The sequence below is a fragment of the Pieris napi genome, chromosome 8 (assembly GCF_905475465.1).
Source record: "Pieris napi chromosome 8, ilPieNapi1.2, whole genome shotgun sequence".
Classification (NCBI taxonomy): domain Eukaryota; kingdom Metazoa; phylum Arthropoda; class Insecta; order Lepidoptera; family Pieridae; genus Pieris; species Pieris napi.
Genome location: NC_062241.1, coordinates 5,985,392 through 5,997,653, shown reverse-complemented (window position 1 = coordinate 5,997,653; position 12,262 = coordinate 5,985,392). Strand labels below are relative to the sequence as shown.

The window sequence follows — 12,262 nt, the reverse complement described above, 5'->3', positions numbered from 1 at the left end:
TTATGTAGATATATAACTGACAAAACAAAGCGGTGAAGTGTAAGGTCGCCGCACTTGCACTTACAATGGCCCTCGTTAGTACGCTGTTTGCGTGCACTAATTATTGCAACACGACCAATGTCAAACACCTTTGCTGATAATTTTCTTTTCATATTATAAGTTAATATGTTGTTAATCTATTTCGTCGTTAAAAACTTACTTCAGACGTAATTAAGTTGAATATACAGTTTAGATAAGACAGTACAACCTTCTTACCCTACATAGTAATAATAAAAAATTAATGAAAAGAAAATTAAAACAATTTTAAAAAGTTTGGTCCCTGTGGCAGTGTACCTTAAACGCTGCCAGCATTTCCTCGCTGCATTGCGATACTTATTCGTTGAGCCAGAAAAGCACCAGCTCTGGGGTCACCGGTACTATCTACCAGGTGCCAATATAAATCTTTAATTAGCACGTATGCACATGAACCCTACGGCCCAAGAGTCTCTACTCCAAAGGGAATAAAATTTGGAGGAAAGACTCTTATATTTGAGCCGTTTATTCTCTCTGCGGCCGCCCCAGCTTTTTTCCTTGTCCGAGGGAGGTGAGACGGGGCAATTGGAATTGGATTGGAAAGACGGATGGGTATTGCTTAAGCTTAGCTTAGAACGCCCTTTGAACAACAGATAGGGCACCGTCCGATTCACAATCGAAACTTAGCTCTATGTACTCTCCCGTATTGGATTGACTTACTTAACGCTAAGAGTCGATTTGAATTTCACTCTTACGTTCGAGTATCTATATAATTGTTAACTTTTTCGATAAATTACTACCACTTCACCCGAGCTAAATAAAAAAAAGGTCTTAGGTCTACCCGAGCTAGATTCAGAAATCTGAGGTCTGGGCCTCAGATTTCTGAATCTGTTTCATGATCTTATTTTTTTAAATCTAATAGGCATAGGTCTAAGACGGTTTAATGTCGGTTTCCTCACGATGTTTTCCTTCACCGTTCGAGTGAATATTAAATGCGCACATAGAAAGAAAATCCATTGGTGCACAGCCGGGGATCGAACCTACGACGTCAGGGATGAGAGTTGCATGCTGAAGCCACTAGACCAACACTGCTCCACAGTCCACACTAGCTAAAACTGGCATAAATTCTTCCTAAAGTTTTCAACGTATCCCATATTGTCGCTTAGATTTCTGGCGTTCTTAGATGTTTATGTATGAAATATTGTTGGTTATTAGAAAATCACGAATATCCAAGACATATATTTACGTGTTTAGCGTGTGATATGAAGAAAATTATCTGCCGCAGGGTGCACTTATCGCACTCAAGCAATTGTGGGCTATCATAATCAAGCTTTTAATGAAAAGATACAGCCTTAGTGACTGAAGGGGCAGAACGTAAATTCAACCTTTTTTCAATGTACTAGGTTTGTACTTACTATGTTTGATTTAATCCATTAGAAACATTACAACAGATTTTACATAAATAATACAAAAATGTTTAACGGTTTTTGAAAGTGGTAGCTAATACATAGAAGTTAAGATTCATTTTAAGATTCTTGCAACATAATAAATAACTCCAGTACTCATCATTTATAAAGCCGTGATTCCTAATAATTTCTCTATTTAGATTCTTAATACAAACATTGTTCTATAATTAATTTACATTTTTAATTAATGACATTTATTTCTTCTGTATCACTTGTAGATCTTTCGTAATCGATCTGATATCTTCCTATAGTATTAAAGTTTATAGATCGTTCAATAGATAGAGGAATGGACCATACGAAGTAATGTGGGTCCGTGTTAGGTTCAAAGATAGCATGTTGCGGTTTATATGCACTGTCTTATAAGCGGTCTAAATTATAAGCAAGCGCGTGTCGTTAAAAAGTTAAATTTGAAAGAAAACATTAGTTCAGTGTAATACTTATTTGGATAAAGTAAGACTATTATTATCAGTAGCAAAATTATACTAGACGTGGACTTCACAGACGTCATGTAAACACGTTTTAAATACAAAAACTAAATCATCTCATTGCAAATCGGTCCAGTCGTTTAGGAAGAGTTTTATTACTAACATACGCTCAAAAGATTTATATTTATATAAAAATTTGAAGAACTGATGAGTCGGTGTTTAGCGTTTGTTTGTTACCGCTTTGGAAGCTATTCCGTGTGAAAATTTAGGCATAATAGCAGTCACATAACTCAACATTAGCATTATTAAAATTTTAATTAATGTACCTATAGTATTTGAATCCGCACCTGTAACATGGACCCTAGACAGCGATATTGGAAAATTGTCTAAATTATTGAGTACTCATGTTGGCGTACAGCGTGGGAAAACAGGTGGAGTTTTCACGTAAAATAACAGCTTGTCTCTACCAAACACTACCGTACAGTCGGTATGATAAATCGATAATCATCGGTCATTCTAAGGTACTGTCGACAACAAAGCATTGATTAATACCGTAGACCAAATTGTCTAGTATACAGTAATTGTTTGAGGTTATTTCATTGTATATATACATTAAAAACATGTGCAAATTCGTTTAAAAGTTCAGACAGTCATAGATAATAATGTATTCATTTTACGAAAACTTGTACTAAATATGTATGATTATTAAAGAGAAATCAACGTAAGGATATATCTTTTGACTTAATCATGTAGATTTGTCTCAAATTAATTTTCAATTTTTAAACAGCTCAGTGATTCAACCAATTATAAAAAAATTAAAAAATGTAAATACAAGTTTATATCCTTTTTAAAATGATAAAATAAAACGATTTTTCTTACATTTAAAAATGATGTCATTCTCGCAAAGTCATGTTAATTGTATCTGCTCGTAATAAAAATATTGTAATTGCCTTAATGATAGTCTATTTCAATTATACGAAGGTTGATCGATTTTAGGAAATAAAATGTGCGTAATTGTATATTATATTCTTAATAAACGATAATCAGGAAGTGCAGTGTTTTATTATCATAGTCATGTTTTTATTTTAGATTTGTTTACGAATTACGTTAATACCTAATCTCGCTCGATAGCCTTTAAAATATGTTGCATCTTTTCCAGTTCTATAATTATTATTATGTCATTTAAAGACGCTCATAAACAGTCCTATTATAACATATACTAATGCCTTATAGATAATTTAAAATCCACGCATACCCTTTAAAATGTGTCTCATACGCAAAGCTTCGTCTTGTGGAGGAAGGTAGCTACTCTTCCTCTGACCTCAAGGGAGGATCCTCGACCAGCCTTACTGCTAACTAGCCTGAAGGCCTCTTGGCTAAGGTTCAGAAGTTGTATATCCTTAGCGGCCGGAATAACAATGTTTTTGAGCGTTTCACGTCATCGCAGTGGTCATAACCTGGAATTGTAGGTGTCACATCTACAGTCTTATAACACTTCATATACAATACGTTTAGTTATTACTTTACTTTGCACTACACTATAACTTGAATTTTGTGGATACTGAAGGATTAATATTTGTATTGTTGTTATATGTGACAGAATTCTTTCACTTTTATTCATATCTTTTTTCTTCATATCACATATACTCTTCATTCGATATATTGTCCTAGTATTATTTTGATATTTGCTCTTGATTGCCTAGGACATCGAAAACATTGAGAAGAGTATGTTCTTAGTGGCTTCTAAGTAATTCCAGAAAACAATGTAGGTTTTTTTATAAAGTTTTTATTTGTATAAAATAAAATTTCATACCAAGTCATAGGAATTCTATCGGTCGATTCAGAATAAATTAAGAGTATTATTAACACGTGTTGCTCTTTAGCTCCAAATTACTTCATTTTTTCTGAGTTTACATATAGATATAGTAGGTAGGTAGTAGTAGGTAATACAATAAACACATTATGTTCGACTAAATTGCCAATATTTTCACACGTCGCAAACACAAAGGAATCGTAAAAATATAATCTGGTAGATATCCATTAAAATCAATTTAAATAGTTTATAAATTTCCCATAAATGGTTAAACCTGTTAATATAATTATTCGCATAGCGAATCGGCGAAGTTTTTCGTCGAACTGACAAATTGTACCACATTAAAATTTAATACTCCGTACTAATATACATAAAAATTTGCATATCGGGTGTCGAGATGTATAATGTGTTGTAAATATTAGTAGTCATTTATTATTGTTTAAATACAAATGAACGGCAATTTGGATATTAAGTTAGAAAACATTCAAATGTGTTGATAGCCATTTTTAAATTTTAATCTATTTGACATAAACTGATCCTACTTAATAACGAAACTTTCTTTCTTTAAGAGGCAATTAAAAAACCTTATCTTAAGAGATACAGTTAATTAAGTACTACTAGGCAAAACAAATGATCACTGCCAGACAACTCAAGGGAATCCTGCAATCTTGATTAACTGCTAATCGTTATTGGTGAATCCTGGATTATATTTAAGTCTATGATGCGTAGCGCAAGCGCATTCGACAGTATTTTTTTTACGTATAGAATTAGTCGTGGCAATTACAATAGATATAAATATAGAAAACTGGTGTTATTGTTATTCATAGGCGTTATAATGGAAGTATATACACAATACGACACAATATTAATATGTGCAATACTTAATAATAAAAGGCAAATATGAACGAAATAAAATCTTAATTTATTTCCTTTCAGGTTCGACCAAGGCAAATCAACAAAAGGCGCGAGCAAGCTTCGGCGCGACCTCATCAACGCAGAGATCGCCAATCTTCGGGACCTTCTGCCTCTACCACCTTCCACTAGGCAGAGGCTATCACAACTACAACTGATGGCACTAGTTTGTGTGTACGTCAGGAAATCTAATTACTTCCAACAAGGTTTGTTTATAAAATACACTAATGTTTACGATGAGCAGTGTTGGCCTAGTCCTAGTGCCTTCAGCGTGCGACTCTCATAACTGAGGTCGTAGGTTCGATCCCCGGCTGTGCGACCAATGGGCTTTCTTTCTATGTGCGCATTTAACATTTCCTCGAACGATGAAGGAAAACATCGTGAGTAAACCGACATGTCTTAGACCCAAAAAGTCGATGGCGTGTGTCAAGCACTGGACGCTGATCACCTACTTGACTTTTAGAATTAAAAATGATCATGAAACAGATTCAGAAATCTGAGGCCAAGACCTAAAGAGGTTGTAGCGCCACTGATTTATTTAATTTTAATGTTTACGATCTTACTTAAATAGATTGTTACTAAAAATCACTTCACTCCGATCTAAGTTTGGGTGAAGACGAATATATCGAATTTACAGAATTCGAGAGTTGATTAATTCTTAAGTTCATTGTACATAATTCTACATCTGCTTTATCTTATTAAGAAGAGATGTCTTCTGTACGTTAAATGTTGTCAACAGTAATACTATAACAATAGATTGACAAAATACGAAAAAAAACAATATTGGAGTATAATGATTGTAATTTGAAACTTATATGACGGCTGATAATCTTAAGCAAAAGGTTAATTATAAAATCTAATAAGCCTAACAGATCGACATAGCAATAGAGCAGAGGTTATGTCAGCATTAGCTTATCTTAAGGATATCTGTGTAAAGTATTTCTTGAAATAATCTTGTCTATTATAAACTCATAAATAACTCTTCGACGTCATCGGGTTGTATGTAATTACATGCAGAATGCACGTTTAATTTATAAACCAATATAGGTATTTAACTATTTATAACGACGGGTTTCATAAACTGTGCATTTCTTTCTACATGTGCCCCGTTTCAATTATACAATAGGTAGATCTAAGCTTAAAATAGTCTACCTCATTAAATGACGTGTAAATAATTTTCCAATTCATAGTTACTGAGAATCAAACAAAGCAGGCTTCTTCATATTAATTTTTTAAATTAAAATATTACCTTTTGTGTAATGCAACAGCCTTATGCGTAAATGAGATTGAGAAATGAGAATACCTTAAGTCATTATAACCGAAGAAAAATAGTTAGTATGTAATGCATTTAGTTTTTTAAACAATAGATGAAAAAAGAGATACCTACACTTAATACAGTGCAACCTCGATATAACAAATTGGAGGGGAACAAGAAAATATTCGTAATATCAAGTAATTCGTTGAACTGAGGTTTGTTATGTTGAGGTTAGATTGGCCTAAAATTCGTTATAAAGAGGTAAATAATAGTTTTTTAGAACACCTTTTACGTTTCTGAGCCATTTTAACTTAAATCTTTAACAATAGTGACGAGCAGAGGTGTTTACATTACTTTCCATCAAAACAACAATGATTACAAACAAAAGCGTGTCGAGACATTAATCACATTATAAGATTAAGAGTTATATTATTATTGGTGGAAACTTTATATAAAGGTTTTGGGTTGGCAAAATTCGTTAATTAGAGGTATGAATACTTTTTCTTGATAGTTGAAAATTCGTTATAAAGAGGTTGTACGCAAAGAATGTTCGCAATGTAAAGGTATATTTTATATTGACTCTTATGGACGATTCAAGGGGATTACGAAGAATTTGTTAAATCGAGGAAGTCGTTATATTGAGGTACGTTATATTAAGGTTGCACTGTATAAGAAAGACAATACCTTTAATAATAAAAGCTAGAATAGGTCAAAATTTATATTGTATTATTTATACTGTATATTGACAGAATAACATAGTATGTTAACTAAATGTGGTGCTGACAGCGTTCCGGTGCGTTAGAGATTAATGCCGTCATGGTTGATTATCTTCAAATGTGCCTTCTTGAATGATTCACACAGATTTAATAATCATAATTTATATTAACATACATAGTTGAAGTATGAATTTGATTGAATCTGTAATTATAAAAAAAAATATATGAAAATTAATCATGCCAAATATGTTTGGGTGAATTAATAGAAACACGTCTTACGATTCGGGTTTGATGTCCGAAGAAACAATAAAACGTAATTCAATTAAATTGAATTGGCTGAGTAGTGTAAGAAATAATCGGATTTTTTTTAAATCAATGGAAAATTAAAATTTCGGATTATATCAAATTTATTTTAATAGGAATAATTACTAATTACATATAAACAAAGTTGTGATTAATCTGGAATATTGATAATACTACACACATTTTTTTTATAGTAGGTACAGGGGGCAAACGGCTAGGAGGCTCATCTGATGGTACTTACCATGGACACTTGCAATGCTAGCGGGCGAGTGCGTTGCCGATCTTAGCATCTGCTTGGCTATTGTTTTTAATATAAAGAACAAGAAATATTAATAAACGATCAATCGTCAATATTCCCACGAAACAAACGGCCTTATCAATAAAAATTCACACATATTAACCTACAAATATTATTTATACACACGCCTTTCTAACGCATATTTCCTTCAAGCTCAATTTACCGATTTTCGCAAGGTCGATTATATGAAAAAATATCGAAAACCCAACCTTGAAACGTAATTGATAATCGTTTTACGTAACCAAAACGATTCTCACGATTCCGAAAACAGTTATTCGATTTAAACAGTGGTCGAGTTTGATAGGAAAATTGGGGAAAATTAGCGAGTTGAGGGCTACTAGTTGATGGTTATTGGGACTAATGGTGCCCGGGGGGAGCCACGCCCCCTTTGCACGCCGGCGGCCTCTGGGGGTTCACATCATTTTGCGGTATGTAAGATATGTCGTTCAAAACCAAACGCCTGGGATACAGCTTTAAAGAAAATACACACGCATTTCCGCATTTTTATCTAAAATGATACATTTAATATGATTGTGCACCCAAAGGTATTTTCTTATTTGCTTTTGTAGTTACTGTATAACAGCTACTAAATGTTCTTTTCAGTTAATATTATCCGTACAAATTCCATTAGGTAACTACATAATAGCAATTTAATAAATATTATCATTATCTGGATATTGGTATATCTTCAATACGTCGAAGATAATGTATAATCTTTTGAAGAGTATACAAAGCTGACCCATCAACCTTTTAAAAAATTCCATACAAATGGCTAGTTATTGGCCATAGTACACGATGGTAAGCCTGAAGCCTCGATAAACGGTAGGAGAGCGTGGGAACAGATATCGCATTTATGATTCAGCTCCGTGTTTACTTAAATCAATCAGAGGTTAACCAAAGATAAACACTAATTATATATTTTTTTACATTAGCACTCTGCTCTTATTGTACTGAGTTGTGGTTAGAAATTCCTATCGTTCAATATGAAATATTTGATAACGAAGGCATCGAATCGGAAGTAGTGACAAACTGGTTTATATTAAAATACAATTTTATAAAGGCTGTGTCCTTTGTTGTGTTTGAACCTAAAGTTAGTATAAGGGTTGATAAATACTAAACATATATAAATCTAAATTATGATAAGTTTAATCATTTTTATATTAACAACTAACACGTCAAACTGAGATAAAAAACACTCACAACTAGATTCGAACTTGAGTCATACATTTAAACAGCGCTTTGATGAGAGGCAAACAACAATTACTTGGCTCCAATATCGTTCTAAATGCTGAAATTGCGCAAAACCGGCTTCGAATTATCGTTCACGCACCTGAATATTTTCTCAACAATTTTTGCATACCTCTCTGGGAACTATCCTTTCAGTCTAATTGCTGTACCGGATCCATAATATGCATTTTGTATTGCTTCTTTCACTGCATCAATAATTGGTGTGGCTTTGATGTTTTTCGGTTTGCGTGTCTTTGTTGTATTTGTTGCTTTGTGATTTATGCCGAAATATTTTTGAACAGAATGTTCAAATATTCATTTTTGAACGTTCGTACACGCATCCACATAAGTATAAACAGTATGATCAAGATCTATAGGTCTATTCCGCGTTGAAGCTATAATAATTACTCTAGGGTAATTATCATAGCATCAATATTCATTGCTCTTTTGAAGTGAAAACTTCTTTAGCTGCATTGTACACTTTTTTTGGAATGGGTAAAAAATGTTAAACTCGCGTCAGGACACGTGACCTGATCGAAAATTCGTAAGACGGATGGAGAGTAGACAGCTGCCGCGGCGTATTTAATGTAATATAAATTGTCATGTTTGTGTACGATAGCGCAATAAATAAATATTGTATTCTACCACATAAATGATAGTACTTTTATACTGATAATTAAAGCAATTCGTGCAAAATTATTCCCTAACCATTCCAAAATATCACAAATGCACAACGTTAATATTCAAGTATTCACTTCTGCCGGCACTCCCGGAGTGCAACCCGTCGTTTTTTTTAATTCAGCACATGCTATACAGATTAAATGTACTTTACTTATTAACAAGCTAAGTAGGAGTCTTTTCTTTTCAAAATACAACCGTTCAACGTAAGAAACGTACCACCGGTGAACATGGAATATGCTGGTGTATTTATTTACGGAACATAAAACATATATCTATGCGCGGATCTTGTAATTTAAATGCTAGAAGACAAGATTAATCGCTTACATTCACACAACTAATTTCTACATTTAGCTATCAAGTACTTAACACTAAAATAAAATTCGTATCTGGGTAACATATTTACGTTTTAAAGTAATCTGTATTTAGCATAGCGTATTGATCAAGTCTCGCTACGATAGGACTTAAGTGATCGTCCTTGATTAATTATATGAACAAATGGATTTAGTATGTGTACGAGAAGGGTCTTTTTAATTCTAAATTTAAATAAGCGAAGTCTTTTTTGAAACTTACTTTTACTTTTAGACTTACTATAAACATGATTGGTCCTTTATTAATTTTCTACATAATATATTTTAAGATTAACATGCAATAAAGCAACTTTGGTTATTTCCAATTTCAAATTGACAGTCTTTTGTAGTACCTAATTCGTGGTTTATTAACAAAAATCTTGGCTTGTTTCACTTGTCTATTGCCGTAGTAATTTGCTATATTATATTCTTATTCACAAGATTATAGAACAGTATTGTAGAAGTAGTTCAATCACTAACACACGACATGATATTAACGTTTTATCAATCTCAATAAATCAGAAAGAACCTTCGTTTTGTAATTTTTCTAACCCCTCAGATGTTTCCCTATACCAAAAAAAATATTTTTCTGAGGACCTTTTATTTTTGTAGTCAAAAAGAAAGATTTTCACATTCACACAACTAAAATTACCACCGAAAACGAAGCACTCACAATTCAATACAAAACAGTTCATTCATTAATTACAATCTATCTTATGTCAATCAATATTGAAAAAGTACAAACAAACAAAGTATCGTAATTTATCTTATTACAAATTACAACCTCTTATTACAGCAATACAGTTATTAAATATAATTGCAAAGTGGCCAACAAGCGTTGCTAATGTTCACACCTTATATGAGGAATGCAAGGAAAAATACGTATAAATATTAACCAATTCTCAATGAACGCGTGGAAAATATACTGAATTCATTTTATACATGTTACAATAGAAACAAGTGAAGCCTTACGAAGAGCAGTGTTAGCTTATTCATTAAGCATGCAGTTCTCAATCCTTATCGTGTGTTTGAATCCCGGGCGGACAAATATTTTTTTCTTTCTATGTGTGCCATTGTTACTAAGAAAACAAGTAAAGTTATCATACCTATTTGTATAATGGAAAATGTTTGAAAAAAACCGCAAAATCTCTGGTGTGTTTTGGTTACGCTATTTCATAAAATTTCCATGATAAAAATAAAAGCCTCTTATTTCATGTAGTTTTTATGACACGATAAAAAGATGAATTCTTAAATTGTCCCAATAATTAATGTCATATCAAAGTCATATAAATTATAATTCTAGAATTTTTTGCAAATGTTTAGTCTAGTATTCATAGATTCTATAGTCATGTCATGTCAGTCTTAAGAGTAGTACTAAACCTTCCTATTTAAAAACTAAACAGATTCGCATCGAAACCAATAAACATATTTAAATAACCACGCTTACAAAGTTAATCCAATTAGTGCATGTGGCGTTGTCACATTTGCATAAATTTGAATTTTAAAACGAGTAGAAAATTACTTAGTTACCTACGACAGGTGTAGGTGCATCTTAGTACATGCAACTGTGTAAATTATGGATTACATGTCTAGATTTATTTAAGGTAGGTCCGGGTACTGCGGAGGTTAGATTGGAGCATGGATTGCCGTGAGAATAAGTTGATAGTATTATTGGATTAAATTTTGAAGGATGTGTAATAGACGAACATTATTATGAACACATATCGGCGTGAAAGAGAGTTGTTCACTTGCAATGGAAGAGACAAAATGTTTTGTGAATATTCTTTTTCTTTTCTTTTCTTTTTAAAATACATTTCACACCAATTGACCTAGTCCCATGCTAAGCTGGTGAAGCTTGTGTTATGGCAACGGATATACATACATATTATAGATAGATAGACATATAAATACATATTTAAACACCTAAGACCTAAGCACAACACCAAATGCTCATCACATCGATGTTCGTCTCAGCCGGGGATCGAACCCGGGACCCATGGATTCGCAGTCTGGGGTACTAACCACTAGACCAATGAGTCGTCCAATTAAACAATACCAATAAGTTCCTAGAACCATTCTGAGCTCTAATCTTTGCTCTCACCACAAAATGCTATTAATTAGTATTGTTATTAAATTTAAGAATCTATCATCTAGATTTTTCCATATTTTTTTTATAAAATGTTTATGTTTTTAATATTTTTAACTCAACAACTAGGTATCAGTTAATACCAATGCGATAATGGTTGATTTTAATAGGATTCATCTAAAAAAAAGAACATTAAAAGAATAAAAACTAGACATATGTACTATTAGTACTAAATATTTACAACAAATTCATTTATACTACATTGAATTTTATTTCACATTTAAATGAAACTTACAGAACGATTGCAAACGCGAATATATTACATTATATACATAAGTCGCTACTGCTGAAAAGCACTCGAAACGTCGAGTTAAGGAACAGATTCACAATGGTTTTTCATATTACAAAATAACCACCAAATTCTTAAAAAAATACTATTTGCTATATTACAAAGTCTGCCTAGCAGTAGACATTTATTATAACTACTTATGTCTAACGCATAAGCTTCAACCCGTTATTGGGTCAAATATACTTAGTGGGTCAAGGTTACACACGTCTTAGCTGTACATTACCTACATTACAATTTATTTTGATAATATAACGAGTCTTGAAATCAACTTTGCAACCTTGAATTTGTGATTCTCTCCGCTTAACTTTTAAACGGTAATAGTAAAAATGTTATGAGTTAAAAGTGAGACGGATCTGGATGATCTCATCGTTT

At 32.6% G+C, this 12,262-nt stretch overlaps 1 protein-coding gene across 2 annotated transcripts in view; it reads left to right on the top strand.

Moving 5' to 3' along the window:
• LOC125051565 (neuronal PAS domain-containing protein 4B-like) overlaps positions 1 to 12,262 on the top strand; it is a 94,029-nt gene that overhangs the window by 22,124 nt on the left and 59,643 nt on the right. For both annotated transcript variants that reach the window (XM_047651973.1, XM_047651974.1), the window contains exon 3: positions 4,653 to 4,834. In XM_047651973.1, coding sequence (XP_047507929.1) covers positions 4,653 to 4,834 — 182 coding nt within the window. The remainder of the gene's footprint in view (positions 1 to 4,652; positions 4,835 to 12,262) is intronic.